This window comes from Phyllopteryx taeniolatus, chromosome 1, assembly GCF_024500385.1.
Source record: "Phyllopteryx taeniolatus isolate TA_2022b chromosome 1, UOR_Ptae_1.2, whole genome shotgun sequence".
In the NCBI taxonomy this organism is placed as follows: Eukaryota; Metazoa; Chordata; class Actinopteri; order Syngnathiformes; family Syngnathidae; genus Phyllopteryx; species Phyllopteryx taeniolatus.
The window spans coordinates 31798064-31820111 of record NC_084502.1 but is presented as its reverse complement, the minus strand read 5'-3'; the positions used below and the strand labels follow the sequence as shown (position 1 = coordinate 31820111).

The 22048-nt window shown below is 43.8% G+C and overlaps 1 protein-coding gene across 3 annotated transcripts in view; it reads right to left on the bottom strand.

Moving 5' to 3' along the window:
* Positions 1–9218: 9218 nt before the first annotated feature.
* The window catches only part of wu:fa11c10 (protein FAM110A), a 53973-nt gene continuing 41143 nt past the window's right edge, over positions 9219–22048 (bottom strand). Inside the window, exons 1-2 of one of the 3 annotated variants that reach the window (XM_061789197.1) lie at positions 12926–13356; positions 9219–11866 (exon numbers count right to left, since the gene is read on the bottom strand). In XM_061789197.1, coding sequence (XP_061645181.1) covers positions 10495–11856 — 1362 coding nt within the window. In that variant the 5' untranslated portion in view covers positions 11857–11866; positions 12926–13356 and the 3' untranslated portion in view covers positions 9219–10494. Of the gene's footprint in view, positions 11867–12215; positions 12890–12925; positions 13357–22048 lie in introns of those variants that run through there. The other 2 variants (XM_061789206.1, XM_061789187.1) reach the window with 2 other exon arrangements.

Sequence of the window (22048 nt, the reverse complement as noted above, 5' to 3'; positions counted from 1 at the left end):
TCTTCAATTAACCTACCACGCATGTTTTTGGGATGTAGGAGGACAAATTTTGCATTTTCAGGCTCCAAAATTATGTTTGATGTACACAAATGAAACTGTTTTTATCCATTTTTGATACCACTTATCCTAATTCGGGTCGCAGGTGAGCGGAAATTTATCCCAGCTGACTTTGGGGGGGAGGCGTAGTACACCCTGGACTGGTTGCCAGCCAATCACAGGGCACATACGAACAAATAACTAGACACACTCACATTCCCACAGATGGACACTTTAGTATTCAATGAAATCCAACGTGCATGTTTTTAGACACGGGAGAAAACCGGAGCACCCGGAGAAAACCCAGGTCCGAACCGTGACCTCGGAACAGTGAGGCAGGCATGCAAAACACTCATCCACACTACTGTCCCAAGTTTAAAAACAAAAACATGTAAACGTCCCTTTGACTTAACTCAACTAATCTAATGTCAGTCGTTTTAAATGCATGCTACAGTTCAATTCACCGAGGAAAAAAGAAAGCAGATGATCTTTTCCAATTCATAAACTTCTTTCACGTCCTGGATGGTCTCAACCGCAGTGTCGACTTGTCAGAAAAATTTAGCTGAAGGAAAGAATGGGGGGGGGGAATAAATAGTTCCAGCAGAAATACTTTGGTTGGCCTGGAAAAAAGATAAGTGGAGTCTGCAGAGTTGACATTATTCCGTGGACCTCCACTCTAGTGTGATATTGTCAGGCACGGTAATAATCATCGCTACTGAGAGAACATATCAAAAACTGTGTCTTTTGCCATTTAACAGGGCATCCCCCTAATTATGCACACTGACAACCATGTTTAAGAGCAAGATTGAGAGGCCATCATTGCTATGATTGAGATGAACGGATATGAGGACGACAATGGTAAAATGGATGAACAGAGATAAGCGGAGCCCAAAGCAATGCCTTGCAACAACGTGCTAAGCTAACACAGACAACCCACATTCTCTTTCCCACGGGATACGCACACAAACATGTGCACGCACACACATAAACACACACGCACACACACAAATATAGTAAAAAACAAAAAAAACAAACACACACACACAGAGATCCCATCTGGCTTAGTGGCTTAATCAGCTTATCACATGCAGAATGTCAATTTGAAGCTCTGACAAACTGTACATTAATGCTATTCCGGAGATCAGGACATACAGTACCTAAATGAGCCAGCTCTTATTTTTGTTTATTGAAACTGTAAACTTTTAAGATGGATGTAAACGCCCAAGTCCGAATGAAATTGACCCCATTTGAAAGCATTCGGATTATGAGCATTGATTCCTAACAGTGTTCACAGCAATCGAACCAAACTTGAATAAAATGATGTGTTGATGTTCTGTAGATTAGAAGAAGCTGGAAGACCAGGAAGGACCTCTGTCTTCATGCAACTCATTTACCAAAACAGGTAGCGCGCATGTCATTTGTAATAGAAGTGTAGGCCTACAGCATGTACCGAACGAACAGAGCTGGAACAGTCCAAATCACCTTTCGGTTCTCACTGGGAATAGGCCAACAGCAAAAAGCCCAATACAAAGAGATAGAAATGGGTATAGTGTAACCAATATGGAAGCGGAGGTGAACATATATCCTATCATATCCCATATTACGTCATATAAAATTCCACTTTTGAGGCCTGTTTTCAAACGTTTTCAGGTTCCAAAACACTGGGCCAGCTGAAAGCTAATCGCCACAATGACAAAACCATGTTTTTCTCTGCTTTAAGTTCAAAACGATCTTGTGTGGGGGTTGACTAACTTTCGAATCTTTGTTGCGTATCTCTCAAGGACCAGCCATACGACAATCAGATGAATTTCCAACAGTCAATGAAACATTGAAGCTTAGCCTTCTGAACAAGTGTCATCTATCCATCCATTTTCAACACCGCTTGTCCTCATTAGGGTCAGGGGTGAAACGGAGGCGATACCAGCCGACTTTGTGCAAGAGTTGGGGTACACCCTACACTGGTCTTCAATCACAGGACACATATAGACAAACAACTGTTGGAGGTAGAAAAAAAGCGAACAAAGAAAGGTTGCGGCCCGGGTTTAGCCTTTCGACCGTTCAAACCTCTATTAGCCGGTTCTTTTATTCTGGTTGAGGTGATTCTTCAAATGATTAGCCTGGATGCAAAGTTGAACAATTTATTTGAAAATACAGAGTCAAACAATAAGCTTGGTGAAGGTCCAGCACTGGGATCTTACACACATGGCTCGGAATAGCGTCTGTTCGAAAGAGACACCGGAGGTTTTCGTTGTAGTGTTTTATAGTCCAAAGATTGCTTCCTATCATGACATCGTGCAGTCTTGGACCAATCCTAGCTTCGCGTTGGTGTCGGGGTATGTTCGGAAATTCTGTTCGACGCTCTCACTGCGCCTCGAGATTGTGGTACTCAGAGACAGAGGGTGCTCCATTTTCTGACTTGACTAATGAATGTGTTGGCTATTGGCAGGGAAACATCAGTACATCCGCCATATTGAATGTGTCAGTTCTGCTTGTATCGAACGGCCCACTCCAAGAACGCCCCGAGTTTCCGAAGTTTCCGGGGTGCAGAGAGCAGCCCTGGAGTGAATTTCCCAACGTACCCTCTGTTGATATTTTGTGCAGATGTTGTGTCGGTGCAACTAAGTGTAATGGAAGTATGTCTGGGTGTGTACCTGTAATGGCATGTATCAAGCAACACGTGATTGCAGTGTTGTGTAAGCGTGCAGCCAGTCATTTCTATCACAACCAATCACACGCACATCCAAACTTTTTGACAATTGTCTTCAATGAACTTAACATGAAACATTTAAGTTGGTAATTGTTTGAAATGGGACTGGACCTTTTGCACGCCATTGTATTAAGAATTTCCAGCGGGTTCAAATCCCGGCCCCGCCTGTGTTGACTTTGCATGTTCTCCCCGTGCCTGCGTGGGTTTTCTCCGGGTACTCCGGTTTCCTCCCACATCCAAAAACATGCATGGTAGGTTGATTGAGGACTCAAAATTGCCCGTAGGTGTGAATGGGAGTGCAGATGGTTGTTTGTTTGTATGTGCCCTGCGATTGGCTGGCAACCAGTTCAAGGTGTACCCCGCCTCTCACCCGATGATAGCTGGGATAGGCTCTAGCACATCAGTGACCCTCGTGAGGATAAGCGGTACGGAAGATGAATGAAAAAACTATTCAGTTACCTGGCCCTGTGTGAAAAACTAACGCCCCCTAAACCTAATAACTGTTTGGGTCATCCTCAGCAGCAACAACTGAAATCAAGCGTTTTCTATAACTGGTAATGAGTCTTTCACATCTCTGTGGAGATATTTTCGGACACTCCTCCTTGCTTAATTGTTTGAATTCAGCAAAAATTTAGAGTTTTTGAGCATTAACGACCATTTTTAGGTCATACCGCTGCATTTCAATCAGATACAAGTCTGGAGCTTGACTAGGCCACTCCAAAACATTTTGTTTTTGTAACCACTCAGAAGTTGACTTGCTGGTGTGTTTTGGATTGTTATCCTGCTGTAGAAGCCACGTGCGCTTCACCTTTAGGTCACAAACTGATGGGTGAACATTCTTCTTCACGATTTTCTGTTAAAGAGCAGAAATCATGGCTCCATCAATCACAAGTTGTCCAAGTCCCGAAGGAGCATAGCAGCCCAACACCATCACACTACCACCACTGTTTGACTGTTGGTATGATGTTCTTTTTCTGAAATGCTGTGCTACATTCACGCCCGATGTAACAAGATACACACCTTCCAAAAAGCTCAGCTTTCATCTCGTCAGTCCATATAATGTTCTACCAAAATTCAGATGTTTTTTGTTTGTTTTTTTTGCAAAAGAAAAATGAGCCTTTATGTTATTTTTGGTCAGCAGTGGTTTGGGCCTTGGAACTCTGCCATGGATGCCATTTTTGCCCAGTCTCTTCCTTATTATTGTCATGCACACTGACCTTAACTGAGGCAAGGGAGGCCTGCAGTTCTTTAGAAGTTGTCCTGAGTTCCTTTTTGACCTCCTGGATGAGTCATTGCTCTTCTCTTGGTGTAATTTTTGTAGGCCGGCCGCTCCTGGTAGGTTCATCACTGTTCCATGTTTTCTCCATGTGAGGATAATGGCTCTCCCTATGGTTCGCTGCAATTCTAAAGCTTTAGAAATGGCTTTTGCAACCCTTTCCAGACTGAAAGATGTCAATTATTTATTTCTAAACTGTTCTGGAATTTCTTTGGATCGTGTAATTTCGCTGTCGTGTTTTTAGATCTTTTACCCGACTTAATTTTGTCGGGACGGATTTTGTTTAAGTGATTACTTGATTGAACAGGTCTGGAGGTAATCATGCTTTGGTGTGATCAATGAAAATTAACCAAAAATTGTAATTAGCCAGAACTAATTCATGATTTAATAAGGAGGGTAGGTACTTTTTCACACAGGACCAGGTAACTTAAATCACCATTTAAAAACAGCATTTTAAGATAACTTGGATTATAATTGTCTGATATTTACATTTGTTTGATGATCTTAAACCTTAAAGTGGGGAAACTATGGAAAAATATAAGAATTTGAGAAAGGGGGTCAATGCTTTTTCACAGCACTGTATGTTTACAAGCCAACCGAAGCTTTCTAAACTCGTTCATTGCATGTCCAACCTACAATGAGCTATCGAGGAAGCTTGGTGCATTTGTAGCATAAAATAACATAATAGGCCCATAGCAGAGGCTGTTAACAAGAAGGCCTGAGACATGCAACACAGCTCACATAAGCAGTGTGTGTGTGTGTATAAGAGATAGAGAGAGAGCGAGAGAGAGAGAGAAAGAGAGAGAATGTGTGTGTGTTCTGACTGCATGCCAGAACTCAGTTGATCTCTTAGTAAATACGAACATATGGTCAGTCAGCCAGGGAGGAAGCATGAGTGCATGGCACTGACGTTGATGCTTGTTTGCGTGCATTGTCCATGGAAAGCACAGCAGGCGGAGACATCCCGGGACATGCGTTCCGTCTTACCAAAAAGCCGCCGGGTCAGAGGAGTCCGTTCTCGGTTATGTAACTACGATTCTGTCACGGTGTGAAAACATGGGAATTAGCTCATGCTTTACACGGCGTTATGAGCAAGCGGTTCCAACATGGCTCCAACATAAACAATCTGTCGTAATATTTCAGACTGTTCCTGATAGGGAGTGCCAGTGGATAGCACTGTCGCCTCATATAAACAATGTTCTGGTTCAGCATTGACTCAGGCCTTTCGAAACGCATACATTGAATACATTGTTCATTGAAGATAGAACATCTAGGTAATTGCTTTTACTCTCGCGTTTTAATTTGATAATTTGTGTTTTGTAATTTGACTGTTGTTTTGTTTACGTGTCCTGCTTTTATGTTGAGGACAGCTCGGGCCAATCGGTGCAGTGGCATTAGGGAGGCCAAGAGGGAGTACTCCAGGAGGATCGTCCACTGTTTCAGTAACAGCAGTGACACCAGGAGTCTGCAGTGAGGTATTCAGACCATTATGGACTACAAACCCTTACCACAGACCTGTGACAGCTCAGTGCTGTCACTGACCCAGGACAGCGTGAGATGATCAAAGCACGTAAAGCCCCGGGCCCAGATAACATACCTGGTCGTGTTCTTAGGGACTGCGCAGCTGAACACACAGATGTCTTCACGTACAACTTTATCACCTCCTTGAGTCATGCTGTTGTCCCCACGTGCTTCAAAGCCACCACCATCATCCCAGTCCCAAAGAAGTCGTCTCTCTCCTGCCTCAATGACTTCCGTCCGGTAACGCCATCCTGATGAAGTGCTTCGAGCAGCTAGTCATGCACCACATAAAGCCCCCGGCCGCCCTCCTAGGACCTCTTCCAATTTGCATATCGGTCCAACCGGTCAACCGATGATGCCATCTGCACCGCCCTCCAATCTGGCCTCAGACACCAGGACTCGAAGGACACATGTCAGAATGCTGTTCATGGACTTCAGCTCTGTATTTAATCCCATCATCCCTCAACAACTGATTCACAAACTAGACCAGCTGGGGCTCAACACTTCGATGTGCAACTGGGTGCTGAACTTTCAGACAGGGAGTACAGGTCGGCAGCAACACATCCAACACCATCACCCTGAACACAGGGGCTCCTCAAGGATGTGTGTTGAGCCCCCTCCTCTTCACCATGCTGACCTATGACTGCACATGACACAAAGCTCCAACCTCTTCATCAAGTATGCAGACGAACTGTGGTGGGTCTCATCAGAAACGGGGACGAGACAGACTACAGGAGTGAGGTGAGCCGCCTGGCCGGGTGGTGCACGGACAACAATCTCTCCCTGAACATGGAGTAAACCAAGGAGATTGTTGTTGACTTCAGGAGAGTGCACTCCCAGCATCCTCACATCAACAGTCCTGTGGTGGAGAGTGTGCGCAGCACCAAGTTCCTGGGAGTGCACGTCACCGAGAACCTCTGCTGGATCAACATCATCTCATCACTGGCTAAGAAAGCTCACCAGCGTCTCCACTTCGTGCGCAAGTGAGAAGAGCCAGAGGCCCGACCCCCATCATGTGCTCGTTCTACAGAGGGACCATAGAGAGCATCCTGACCAACTGCATCACTGTGTGGTACGTAGCCTGGACTGCAACCTGCCGCAAGACACTCCATCGCATAGTGTGGGCCGCTGAGAAGATCATCGGAACCCCTCTTCCCTCTCTGCAGCTTCTTTATACTGATGTTTATTATTTATACTTTTTTTTTGCACCGTGGGCCCTTGACTACCCTAGTTTCAATCCTCTGTATGTCCTACGCAGATTGTAGAATTGACAATAAAATTACTTTGTACCTTATTCTTGTTTTAATCATATTTTTTGTCTCTGTAAAGCACTATGGATTTGCCTTGTGTCTGAATGGTGCTACACGAATAAACCTGCCTTGCCAGTTGAAAACGAAATTGTCTTTGATGTTTCAGAAAATGTATGCTAAAAATTGTCTTCGATAAAAGTGAAATTGTTTATAGGGGCACGGAAAACTCAAGTTGTCTAATGTTTACAAAAACACATTAGGTTCAATGAAGACTCAAAATTGTCATTTTTTCTCCCCGAAAATCCATGTTGGGTTAATTGAAAACTAAATTGTCTTTGTCGTCTAATTGTCTAAATTTGTAATTTGCCTTTCTTGTCTTTGTTTACAAAAACAAGTTAGGTTCACTGAAGCCTCAATTGTCTTTGTTTACCAAAACACCTTGGGTTCACTAAAGACTCCAAATTGGCTTCGTTGTTTACAAAGAAATGTTCATTGCATTCATTTCAGCGTTAAAATTGGCTTTGATGTTTCTAAAAACAAGTTAGCTAAGTTCACTGAAGTCAATGTTTTTTATGTTTACAAACAAGTGGCTATGTCATGAGGTTCAATGCAGATTTTAAATTGTTTTCAATGTTAATGAAAACATACGGTTCACTGAAGAATGAAAATTCACTAAAGACTCAATTGTCTTTTATGTTTAGAAAAATAAGCATGTTCGGTCTATGAAGATTTGAAATTGTGTTCAATATTTTTGAGAAGTTATATGTAGGCTCACTGAAGACTTATCATTGATGTTTATAAAAATATTTGTTAGGTTCATTGAACTCTAAATTGTCTTTGATGTTTCCAAAAAACAAGTATGTTTCGTTCAATTAAGACTCAAAATTGTTTAAAAATGTTAAATATATAAAAGTATGTTATGTTCACTGAAGAATCAATTGTCTTTGAAAAAACAGGCTTTATGAAGATTACAAATTATCCCCAATATTTACAAAAACACCTTAGATAACGCCGGTGACTAAGTTGTCGTCGGTTTTGACAAAAACATTGTTCAAGACTTTAATTGCGTCCCTCCTGCCACACACGAACAAAAAGATTACCCCCTTGTATGAGGCTATAAGGAAGAAAAAGAAGCTGTCGCAATGCCCAGCGTGAGCCTGCAGATAGCAACGTGGCGCCCCACAGCAGCCGCAGGATCAGACCTAGTATGTTAGAAGGCTGTAGATCCAAACCACACGTTGGGGATCACATATGCCATGATATCATACTTGGAAGGGAGTGTGACTTTTGACAAGCTCTTCATGACTGCTGAAGCTGTATTGAGACGAGTGTGAGATTGTCACATGGGGAAAACTGCACGAACACAGGATCCAATTCAAACACGTACGCGGGCATACACACACACACACACACACACACACACACACACACACACACACAGTCATGGACCTGCATCAAAATGTACAAGTCTCTTCTTAAGCTCACAACCCAACAAATAACAGATTTTGTCACTAATGGTTTTGGTAGTATTTTGTGAACAACAGTGAAAACCTACCGTGTTCTCATTGGTGGAGCTAAAAACAAACAAACAAACAAAAGTAAAAACAAACAGTAGTCAAAACAGTTGGTCATAACAATTCGGAACCGCAGATTTGCTTTTCCCCCCCATTTTTTGGTGACTTATTCCAAAAGTAGGCGCAGCCTCGACCAGGGGTGAAAAGAACACGATATGCACGAGAAGTGTGACTCCAGTGTCGCCATGCGTGTCGTCACTTGTTATCAACGTTTTTTTTTTTTCATTTTATTGTATTGGTTCTACTATTGGCATTAACTCCTTTTAACACTTTGACTCAATTGTGGAAAATGTTCCTTAAAATATTACCGCTACAGCTAATAGGTATTCTGATGGGCACATTTTATTCCTACTTAGAGAGAAGCCACAACAGGGGATGGAACCTAGGCAATTTGCTAGCGGCGCTACAGGGAGCCTCGAAAGATGGCTGACATCGGCCCATATCAATGACACAACTGGAAACCCTGTAAACACTACAATGACATGTTCGGATTCTGGAACCTCCCTATTCCTTCTAGCAGGCCTGTTGGTAGGTACACTGTTTGCTATTCATTTTATATGTCAATTATTTAATTTAAGGTGTCTTTGCTTATCCATCTTCCTGGTTTTTGGACTGGTCGCCAGGCGATCACAGGGCAAAGAGAGACAACCAACCATTCAGACATTCAATTTAGTCTTCAATGAACCTAGATGCATGTTTTTGCAAGGTGGGAGTATGCAGAGAAACCCCACGCAAGCAGGGAGAAAACATGCAAACGTCACACAGGAAGGCCAGAGCTGAGATACAAATCCAGAGATAGAATTAGCTTGCCAAAAAAAAAAATACACAAATAAAATCAACACAGACAATGTGAATGTTCTTGAACTGTGTTTTAATATTAGCTTCAAAGACGCCATTTTAAAGCCTCTCGGACCTCAGGAGTCTTTGGGCATCCGCATTTCTGGGCTACTGTCACACCTGTGTCACATATGACAGGTAAAAAGAGGAATGTGCTGGGGGGGAACTAAAAAGACTTTGTGGTAAGATGTAGACACCCCCTGTATTTCCATGTGTGTGTGTCCATTTCATCCTGCATAATTGTTGTGGTAAATATGAATAGATTGCACTTCAGACTGAATTCTGTACACGTGTTAATTGTACAGCGGCTGTACGAGTGGTGAAAAAATACATTAAATTACATTTTCCAAATAAATATTGGTCCATTTGTGTTAGTATGCCAAATACTTCTTTTCCTGAGACACTTTTGTTCAAATCCACCAGTGAACTCTTTAGTATACATATAACAGGGGTGGGCTCAAGTCCTCCGAGGGATTATTAAAAAACATTATCCTTGTCAATTACAGTTTTATGAACAATTGTGGCTTAAATGATGTAGGTCTTTGTACAACAGTTCCTGTGAGGTTTTATTTGTTTTTAAAATTGCCTAGCAGGCTGCATAAAAAGCTCTCGCAGGCGCTACCTTGCCCACCCCTGATCGAACCCTTTTGTGTGTGGAAAGGATTTTTACTTGTTCTTCATTTTACCAACCTTGTGCTGGGACGTGTGGTCAACATGATTTATCACACAGTCTTATCCCTAAAAGGAGTGCATGCGTGTGTCTGTGTTTCACCAACACACACAAATTTAGACTGCTCGCATATTGATGTTAACTGGCTTGAAAAATGTGTTGGTGCAACGAACGTACGTAGTGCATGCGTGCTTTGTTGACATAAGGTGCCAAATTTACACAAACATTACACTTGCATGCCAGCAGAAACGAGTACAATAACAGTCCTGCAGCCAAAGGTGATTTTGAAAAATACAAAATGTGTTAATGGAAGCTTTTTTTGTGACTTTTCACAGCATCAGCGAGGTTCTCTGTGCTACACCCACACGCACATTCACACTAACACAGTACCACTCTCGTCAGTCTATTATTGCTTACAGATACAACGTAACATTGTACATTGTTGAAGTCAAAGAGGAGGGGAAGTGGACTTGAACAGCATGTTCCAACTTCCTCAAAAGTCTCCAAACGTGAAATGTGAGTCTTCATCGTAGAGACTTGAAAATGTTGGACGTAAGGCCACAAAAGATGAAAAGACTGGCTTCCCTTCTTCATATAAATACAAAAATAAGTGGAGTTTTAGTCTATACGTTCGAAACGGCGCCGTTAGCATCTCTTGCCTGTCGGATGCCGTAGAGCCACTTGATGACTCTGGCGTTCCTCTCGATGACGGAGATGCCGTAGGGGATGCGCTCGTTGCCTCGGGCGGGCCCGTCCTCGTCATCATACTCCTCCCGGCCTCTCTCGGCTTCGTCCCCGCACTCCGAGCTGGGCGTGCTGACGCTGCGGAGCTTGGAGATGGACACGATGTCCGAGTTGGCCCTGGTGAAGCGCTCCACTCCGCCCATGCCCTCCACCTCGTCGGGATCCAGCCCGCAGTAGTTGAAGAAGCGCTCCAGGTCGGCCGTGGCCCGGGAATAGCGGTCGCTCAGGTCTGACTTGGAGCGGTGCAATGACGGGTGCTTACGGGCAGAACCCTTGGAGCTGGCGTTGGACAGACGGGTGAAGGCGGGGGAAGCGGGCGGGATCATCCCTGCACGGACCAGCATGGGACTGGGCGGCAGGTAAGAAGGGGGCGAGGGTGTGGTTCGTGTGGTGGTGTTGGATTGGGGCTGAGGTGGGTTGTGGGGTGCTGGCGGTGGTGGTGGGGGGACCTGGGCGTTCGCTACTTGACCCTGGGCAGTTTGTCGGGGCCTGAGTTGGGGCCTATGGGGCTTCCTAATTTCTGCGTGGGGTCGAACATCCACCCTGCGTACCGTGACGGTATTTGGAGAGACGTAGGCTGACGGGACGCAGATGCGGGGCGCCCGTGCTGGGACAGGGGGGGGACGATGGCTGGGGTTGAGTGGGGAGGACGTGCATGACGAGATGGATGAGGAGGCGGTGGTGCACCGTGGTTTGAGGTTGTTGAGGAGTCTGTTGCTCTTCTCACGCTCTGCTGACAAGCTGCTGCCGATGCTTTTAGCTCCCGAGGAAGGAGATGACGATGACGGCGAGGTGGACGACGACGACTGGGAGGAGGGCAGTGGGCCGTCGCATACATCGTTGATAAGGTTGTTCAAAATATCCAAATTGAGACGGGGTCCTCGTCTCCCTCCCGGTCCGTCCCTCACGCCACCGCTGTCCACGTTAGTGGGGCACCGCAGACTTTTTCGGGCTGGGGGAGCGCCCATGTGGCACTGCAGAATCATGGCCGGGGGCACGAGAGGTTTGCGGATGATTGGCGGCTTGACCGGAGCCTGCCGCGTCAGCGCCACCTGCTGACTCTTGACATACTTGGCCTTGTCCGCCTCCAGACGCTCCACGGCGCTCAGCTTGCGGGTACCCGGCTCAGCCTGACGGCGAAAGTAGTCGGGCCCTTTGGTGAGGATCCTGAAGGGCATGGCGGAGGTGAAGGGAGCCCCGGCCAGGCGACCCTGTGAGGGCCGCAGGGTCTCCACTGGCATATTGGCGGAGCTGAGTGGGAGCAAGAACACTTCGCTTTAGTCACAAGCTTTTTGATTACACATTTCATGCAAAACAAAAAGCAGAACCACAACAGTGGTTATTGTTATCTGGCTCACAGTTCTGAGGTTCAGGTACTCAGGATTACTCATACATCCCAAAAACAAGCTGCTTGCTTGGTTCATTGAAGACTTCAAATTGTCCACTAACGTGAATGTGAGTGTAAATGGTTGTTAGCAACTAGTCTAAAGTGTACCCTGACCCAAGTCAGCTAAGATAGGCCGTAACTCACCAAAGGCCACAGATTGCCCCCCCCACCTCCCTTTTTAGTACTGTACTTATTCAGCTGCACGATACCTACTCTGCTACTCCACAGTCTCAACTTTGCTGCAGCGCTGTTTTGTAGCCCTCGGTCTCGTCCAAAAATATTTCTGCATCCATCAACCATCCATTTCCAATGAGCTACAGCCTTTGATTGATAGAAGCAAAAAATTGGTCGCCAGACAATCGCAGGGCACATTTAGACAAACATGCATTCACATTCACACCTATGGACAATTTCAAGTCTTGGATTTACCCAACATGGAGCAGTAACAGCATGTTTTTGGAATAAGGGGGAAAGCCGGACAGAGTATGGGGAGAAAACCCACGCAAGTAGACAGAGAACATACAACGTCCACACAGGAGACGATTTTCAAACCCCGAACTTCAGAACTGTGAGGCAGATGTGCTAACCGCTCAATGACCGTGCTGCCCCCAACTGTACCATGTATAGTTTTCTGCTTTTGTCCAAAACACAGAATTTAATTCCACCCTAAAACTGCTGAGTTGAAAATTCATGTATGCGTGTGTACGTGTGTCCAATAATAAAAAATAACAGTCAGTTTTGTTGGTTGTAGGTTCTTGTCGCGCCAAAGGGAGGAGGTCAAAAAGCAAAAGTGAGGCTTTAATGGACAATGAAGCTCCCACATGTCCTCTCTCAGCTTGAAAATCACTCACTTTGTACTTTTGTCTTTTCTCGCAACGCTCCCCCTCCCCCTCACTCCCTCCCAACCCCTTTATCGTGCTTACCGCTCTGTATGCTGATGTTCTCACTCCTCTTTCTCCTCTATCCTTCTTCCCCTTTCCCCCCCAGTCCGTTTTTAGTGAATGGCTTCTCCTACGACAGGCTCTGTCAGGATCAAATTCCACATCGGCCTGGCTAGAATGCCGCTGTCGGGCTCGGCGGTGACCCAGATGGGGGGTTAAGTCGTCTATCGGGGTCACTGGTCAGACTCTTCAAGCAGAGATCAGCTGAGGTGGATCAGCCGGCGAACAACAAAATCCCAAAGTCAACGTGTCCAGATGTGATCCGACACCAACTCCATTCCTGAAGAGTGGAAAAATGTCCAAAGCAATTGCCTGTGGAGGTCTATTCCTGTCATTGACAAAGGCATGCACAGACACACTCTCTCTTTCTCTCTCTCACACACTCTGGCAGCCAGTCGGGACTCTCCTCAGTACTGAAGTGGAGCAGACGGGACAGCACTTAATACCACGTCTGGTTCAAACAGCTCTCCAATCACACGCCAGGCCTTGGACCTGGGCGTCGCAAGGGGGTGGAGTTAGAGGCGCAAGTCACACATCCATTGGTTTACCTCGTAAGAGTTCCTGACCAATCGGACCCTTCCCCCTATGTGAGAACAACAGTTCACTGAGGGAGGGATTTCATTCAAACGACAATCCTTGGAAAGGGAGAAAGTGCATGGGGGGGCTTCAACTGGCAAAACAGCTGCAAATACCCTTTTTTTTTTGCAAAATGACATTAAAAACATGTTTACATTAGTTCCTTGGCATGTTTTTGGTTTCACAACTGATGCTTGTGTTATTATTTTTATTAAATTGTAATAGGACCTTTCAGCAGGCTACTATCGACAGCGGCAAGAGTTTCTGCCCGTTTCTGTTTCTTTTGGCCACCAACATTACACTTTTTATTGCACTCCACTCTGGATTACATCACCCTTTTTCCTCACCTCCACAAAATTAATCCGCACATTTTTTAAATTAGTCTTTTTATAGCTGTCTTCCTCAACAACACGTGACCATTTTCTCTCCGACCTTTCTCACTTCAACTCAGAGCCCGATGAGCAGCAGCAGAATGAGCAACAGCAAGCTTGACAGCACACACTCACACACCCACAGAGTGATTTGCGCGAAGCCAAGTAGGATTTGAATAACTTGATCTTGAAACTGAAATAATCTAATCTATTTCTCGAAGGAGCAGAATTCTCAACTGTGTGAGCATTCAGTCAGGCGTCTAATTAATGGGCAAACAGAGGAGGCGATGGCATCACAGCTGGGCCAATGAAAGGGCTTAAGACACACACCTGCCTTCAAATCCACAGTCCATCTGTTCAGGAGGAAACAACCGAGCTTGTTATGTAATATGAGTCAATAAACCTCTGCCTATTTGCGATTCACCATTCACAAACTCACCTACTCTAAGAACTACTTGCCGAAGAACCTCACCTATTTGGCGTTTCTGGAACATCCTAAGACCCTCCTTCTTCCAAGCCGCCATATTAGCTGAGGAGCAGCTAGCATTGGCCACCAGCTGATCACTGGCTGGCTTGACAGCGAAGATTCCAGGAGAGGTCTGACAGGGAGTCGAGGGTCCTTGTGGGGCCAACGCCGGAGAGAGTAGGGTGGCAAACGTCTCAAGATAATGCATACATGTCTATGTATCATTGAGACAAAAATTTAATAAAATGGCTAATAGGAAAGTAGTAATTGCTATTTTTATGGCAACATACACACCAGCGTCCTCACACCTGACCTTTTCTTCCTTTTTCAAAATCAAATAATCTGTTGGCCATTTACTTTTAAGGCTGTAAGATAAGTTTTAAATTCTACTGAATTGTTTTGGATCATAGCTTGGGATAATATACAGTATTTAGGGTGTAAACTATAACAGTATTTCTAAGGCCTCTTTATACTCCTGCGCTCACCCACACTGTCGAAAACCAGGAAGAGAGGTTGAGAAAGAATCAATCGATTTTGCAATATAATTCAACGCATCATCTGGTCATCTACGTCCATTTGTTCGAGGGGGCACTGTTCCATGGTCGCCATTGTTGTTGCTTTGTCAGTGCAGTCGTCGCCGGAGCCAAGGAACATATTTTACAATTGAAAAATCTCAAGGCACACCAATAAACAAAAATGTCTCAAAAAAGTGGCTACATTAATTACTGTATCTACTTCCTCCCATCTAATAGAAGAGCATTTATTTATTCTGTCACTATGCCTAACTGGTATAAATAGATGAACAAAGATACATTATTTCTTGTAAAGAATTTTTCGACCACATATTATAATTACCCACGGCACACCTGAAGAGCGCTCACGTCACAGTAATGTGCCCCGGCACACTGGTTGAGAATCACTGGTGTAGTAAGTCTAGCACCCCAGGAAGGTCAAACATCATATTACACGTTTTGATTTGCTCCTGTGCTCCGAGCCACCGACGGCTGCATGATGACAACCTGGTGGCTGACTTGTGGTGATGAGACACCTGGCCCATATACGCTCAACGACTCCACAACGGCCGTAATGTGCCCCTACCACATTACACCAATTGACGGCCGAACATCAACATATATAATTTATATTATAAATTAATGCACCTGTGAGGGCTTCAAACATGCTGCATGGCAATTTTACCAATAATTGACATAATTTCTTATGGCGTTTTGGTGGATCCCGACACTCAACCAGCGGTGGGCCATTTGTTACAGAGCCACACAGATGGACTGAGGAAAAAAATGTAAAATAATTTATTTTATACACGCACACACACACACACACACACACACACACACACAGTGGGTACGGAAACTTTTCAGACCCCCTTAAATTTGTCACTCTTTGTTATATTACAGGCATTTGTTAAAATAATTTAAGTTCATTTTTCCCCTCATTAATGTACACACAGCACCCCATATTGTCAGAAAAAAATGTAATTGTTGAAATTTTTGCTGATTTATTAAAAAAAAAGAAAAACTGAAATATCAAACAGCCATAAGTATTCAGACCCATTGCTGTGACACTCATATTTAACTCAGGTGCTGTCCATTTCTTCTGATCATCCTTGATATGGATCTACACACGATATGATGTCATGCTTGAAGGTGTCATGGTTGAACTTGATGAACTTTGTTTTCTCAAATTTGCTCTTTTATGATCCCCTTTATGATGCCCTCTCTGTGGAGAACTGTTATGCTGTTTCCAGTTGTCTCTTCTCGTGTATGGACCTGAAACTTTCTTAACATGCATCTTTATATGAGAACTGTTAGAGACGGTAATGTGTCCAACTAAATGAGGCATGTTGTTAGGGGTATTTAAATAAAATTCCTAATTTTACAGCCTTGTATGTCATTTGACTTTGGAGGCTCTGCTGTGTCTAAATCCTCTAGTCTGACAGGTCCAGTATTACCTTTGACACCAGTTAACCTGTCTGTCTTGGGTTGAATTTTAACCTTGGGCATTCATTTCTCAGGGTAAAGTAGGCAGCCATACCTGCACAAATAAGTAAAGAAGAAGAATCACCTTTTTTATTGTCATGAACATGCATGCATGCACACGAAATTTGTTCTCTGCACTTAACCCATCACAGTGACCACATACACATGTTAGTGGAACACACTGGAGCAGGGGGCAGCTGAAGCGCCCGGGGAGCATTTCGGGGTATCAGTGTCTTGCTCAAGGACACCACAGCCGTGAGTCCGGGGGATGTTGGCGGATGGTCCAGTCGGGGTCTTGAACCTAGGTCCCCCACGGTGGCAGGCGATGAGCTTAACTTCACTCGTCCTGAATCTTTAGTCATGTTAAAACTTCAGATGAGAACTGTACATCATTCAAGATGTTTCAGTCCATGGAAATTCACACTGGACAAGGACTTCACCAGACAAACGTGCAGTCATCGAAACTTCAATCACGTAAGGTTTGGTGAGCTACAACCTTGTCATTAACCTTTTAAAAAAGGACCCTTTCAATGCCATATTTTACATCTTTTCATGTCCAAGAAAAGACATTTCTTACGTCACAGGAATGGCGCACATTTGTCTGGCGTTTGTCGCTGGTCAAAAAGATGATGCAAATTCTTTGGCAGAGGTTATAATTCGATATGTTATAAAAAGCCTTTGTTGTGCCTTGTCATTAAAGGTCCTCATCCTTGCTGGTCTACAACAGGCCGCCTTACACTGAATATTGTAAACAAATCAAGTATCCAATAAAAACCTAGCCGCCAGTGAGTAGGAGTGTTTGCCTGTTATACAGTGTCAAAACAATCCCAATTTACATGTACATGTAAAAATGACCGAAAACACTACAATATGCAGGTGAGGTCAGTAGTTATTATGCAAAAAAAAAAACTACGCACCAACGGCATAATGTACTGGCTTGTCTATTGAATAACCTTGTTCAGCATTTCAAGCCTATTTTAAATGGGGTAGAATTTTGATTTGATATGTGTAAGTAATAATGCTTCAATTGAAAGTTCCAGTGGAGCAGTACACAAACCACTTTGCTGGAGAAGTGTTAATTAAATATCAGTAGCAACAAACAGAACTGTGGTCTTTTTGTTTTGCATTTTCAGTCCAAAATACAACTGGGAAGTAAACTCATGCCAAATTCCTGTTTTTATCTTTTTTCAGTTCAAAATGGTCTGCATCTGCAGGGTATAAAAAAATGTAAAACGCAAAACACCAGAGTAATCTCATACAGAGAATCAACGTCCAACCTAGAGGAGCCGTCAACATGCAAATATTTCCACTTAGTGCTGAGGGAAGCAGCTATTGTCATTCAATTCCTCGTCGTTCCAGGTTGGCCAGCTAAATGGAAAATGAGTGTCCAAAAGCAACATTAACCCTGTCAATTATTTGAATAGGGGCAGTCGGCTGGCTATAGGGTGAGGGTCGGGGTGATGAGGTAAACACAAGGGGGCTCCATTAAGAGTGGTCAGGCCAGAAATATTCAAACCACGCTCTTGGTGTGACCATCACAAACGCAGCACGTGCAAGTGGACAGTTCTTGAGGTGAATAAGTCTTTAAAAGTATCATTCTCCAACAGCAATTGAACTTCCTAAAGCACATTTCTCAAAGTTCAAAGGTGTCTGTGTTTGCGTGGGAGCTATATTGAGCTATGAAAAACCAAGAAAACAAAAACAACCCTCTGCTTGTCTGCCATTCCACGTTTGCCCCTGCAGTTACAACAGACGACGCCTCCAAAAAAGACAAACGGGCCACAGGAACCCACCACAGCCTCAGACCGAGGAATGACATTTCATCATGGAAACATGCGCGATTCCACGCTCATGCAATTATGATGAACCGCGACGCCTCTACAAACACTTTTTTTACATTGTTTTTTTAACTTTGGCGCTAATGTGTAATAATATGACATAATAATGATGTATATTGTATGCTCAGACATGTACACTGTGTGTGTGTGTGTGTGTGTGTGTGTGGTGGTGGTTGGGGGAGGGAGTGGGGCTCCAGCTAAGGGGAATCCATGAGGGGCACAGCTGATTTTGGCCAGCCTGCGTAGGAATAATCAAAGGGAAACTTGGGCCTGGAAACAATTTGCCACTTCATATTTTCTCACACTTTAGTTTCTGGGTAGCTGAACAAATAGCTACCCTAGCAACACAGTGGGGAAACAGTGCTCAAGAGGAGAAAAGGGGACACATCATTCATGTCAAATAAATATTGCTGAACATGATGAACAAAGTGCATTCACGTGTGTGTGTGCTCTGTGATGCAGCACGTCTGTCGCAGCACGTCTGTCGTATCATGGCGGCCGTAATCCCAGTGGACATTGCCCACAGATTGTACACACAAACAGCAGCACTCGTGGAAAAGAAGAGTCGTCATTCGACGGAAGTAAATGGTGGGAAGAAATGGAACCCTTTTAAAATGCAAGTTAGAAAAGAAAGCTCCCCTTTCATAGCGGCCGAGACAACAGGTAATGATGTAGTACGCATGCTATGTTGATAGTGACAAGTTATGCTCTGGTAATCCTTGCGGCGCCAAGGGCTGGCAAGGCCTTCTCTGCGGGCCAAAACACAACGAGAAGCACTGACCTACATTTACAACCCAAATTCTAAATATCCTAAATACTTGCACCATGAAATTGTATTCATTTATTCCCAACAGTCTATTCTCTTCATTTAGTAGAATCTCGTAGATTTTTTGGTCCAATCAGATTTCCCCCTTTACGTGCTGCCATGTTAATCTAATCTGATGCTGAGTAAAGCATGCTCAGTCGATTTGTGCTTATTAAGTATGCAGTATTCTTACCACTCAACCATTTCATTTGGGATTGGTATGGCGCACGTCGCTCGTAACCTGGAAATGTATTTTGAGGCCATCATAAACCGAGTACCCCCTGTACTGGATTTAACTGTTTTGTATTCATGATTTGTGGGAAAACAACATTAGTATCCCAACACTACAGGCATTAACATATTATTTGCAATAGGGAAAGCACATAAAAAAAATAATAATAAAAAAAAAAAAAACTCTTCTTGAAGAAAAAAGTAACTTTTCTGCTTTTTGGAGAGATGATGAACTTTTATTGTGATGCATGCAGTTACATTACTTTGGAGTTTCTGACAACACATCAGCTGGTTGACTCACTGTCAGCACTTATGAGAAAACCTGACATTATGTAGATTGGCTTGTGAGCATGCAGCACTGGCTCAGTGCGATAGCCCTGGGACACAGTACAGCTTGTTTTGAAGTCAATAAAGAGCTTGTAGGTAGAGTTCAAAAGGTTATTAGCCACTCCCTCTCGGGGCTGATTTAGGGCTCTGCCAGCAAAGCTAATGAAGACAAAGGGGCAATCTGAAACGCAAGAGACTTAACAGGATTCAACCTTAAAGCGCTGGCTTTGAAAATATCTGCTCCCTCTGTGTGTGTCTGGGTGGAGAACATCATCACCCACATGCATGACTGTGCAGTGTCTGGACTACACAGTTATGCAACTGTTTTGCACAAGGTGCAAGTCAACTGCAAGAGCGAGCAGTGAACCATGAGTAGTCCATTATTACATCTTTATATGCACCACCCAAACCGCCTCATCACCTCCATCCACCACTGCCCTCTTAACCCCCCCGCAAGCCTCCGTCTGTGGCCCCAAAAAATATTACAATGCCACACGCAATTGCACCCAGAGGTTGCAGGTCTGATCCAATTTTTGTTGCATGCATGCTTCTAAGCACACCTATTTTTCAGTGTTCGTCAGGGGGAGGGTTTTGACAAAAGTAGGTTTCAAAAGGGAGCAGGTGGCCAAAGAAAACAGCCAAGGTAACATCAGCCATTAGCATATATCAGTCAGGCATAACATTTTTATTCATAAAAAAAAAAAAAAAAAAAAAAAAAAAAAAAAAAGCGGTGACACAGGTTCTTCCTTCCTGCTGCCTAGAGTCTTTACAACAAGGCTGCTCTCAATAGTTGTAATCTAATAACATTCATTCTCGTAAAGTATCAAAACCCAGACAGCCCATTCGTGTCGGAAAAATTCATGGCCAAAGCCAAGCGGTTTTTGATGCAATGTGTTTGTTATATTGCTCTTTCATCACTGAGCACAAACTTCTCATTCTTCACTCGCTCCAAACCAGGGGCGGCAAACTAATTTTCGTGTTGGGCCACGTCTTTATGAGTTCCCTCAGAGGGCTGCTACGACTGCAAAACCAGATACAGTGGTACCTTGACTTACAAATGTAATTATTTCTGTGAACAAGCTTGTAACTAAATGTACTCATATCAAATCCATTTTGAAATCAGTAAAAATGCCATTGAGGCGGCACGGTGAACGACTGGTAAGCACATCTGCATCACAGTTCAGAGGACCGAGGTTCAAATCCCGGCCCCGCCTGTGTGGAGGTTGCATGTTCTCCCTGTGTATTATACATAGGTATTGGGGAAAATGGAAAAAAAAAAACTTTTACATTTTATAAATGTATGCCGCCATCTAGTACACTTTATTCCAATATTCCATCGTCACCTAGAGGTTATGAAAAAGCTGGAGCCTACACATTCATTCCAATATGGGTCATTCCACGGATGTGGTGAAATGTTACGAGCAATTATTAATGGTAAAATACATTAAAAGGCATCAAATATTAACACAGAACAGTATCGTCAGTAATCAGGTATCAACATGTAGATATAAAATAATGTTGTATCAAGAATTTTCCACCTCCAATTATTTTGCAATAAACCATGTCAATTTTTGTGGTTTTTGACCAGCACCGAACTGTGACATTTTAGCAGTCATCATCAGAAATAGGCACAGTGTGAAAAATATTCGCAAAATCATGCAACCACTTCACCAATATCTGCTAAAAGGGTGCACCTACCACTCAACCTAGGTTAATGACATTCCACGGCGAGATTTCTTAGAGGCACTTATTAGAAATAGGCATCGTGCTCGTAACTTTGTCGGTCAAAACGCCTCACGAGCAAGCGGCCACTCAATTTCAGAACTGTAAACAAACAACGACCATTTTACGACAGCTATTTGGAATTGATGCAATAATCTCCCAAACTGATCATATAAGGATCAATCAATCACTTCAGAAGGAGTAGGAGACAATATTGACTTACATTTTTAAGTGTCGGTCATATTTTCGTTCGAGCGACTTGGACAAAATAACAAAAACGGTTGACTATTTTGCGACATCGATCACCCAGAACCATTTTCGGCTTACATACGACCAGCATACGGCAGCATTTGAGCTTGATGGGAACAAGGAGGGGCCGGTAGAGCCTGGTAAGTGTTTTCAAGAAAATTATGTCAAAATGTTACAAGCTTCGATCTCAAACGGTCAAGTTACTAGCAATGATGAAAAGCAAGTTTGTATAGAATTAGATGGTTTCTTGTTTGATTCGTTGAAAGAGAAATTGGTGAATTTCGATCGTTTTCTATCGCTAGTGCACAGGCTGTTTTCTGTGTCTCCTGATTGCAGTTTTCAGTGACTGCAGGCTAGTTTTCTGTGTCTCCTGACTGCATTCCTGACTCGCTGGTAATTTTGACCAGTCACAGTGGTGTTGAGGATGTGGTCATGATTACGCACATAATTTAATCCTTATTATTAAACTTGGATTCGGTTCCGATTATAAAGGCCTCCTGTCAAACGTTTTTAACTATCTTTG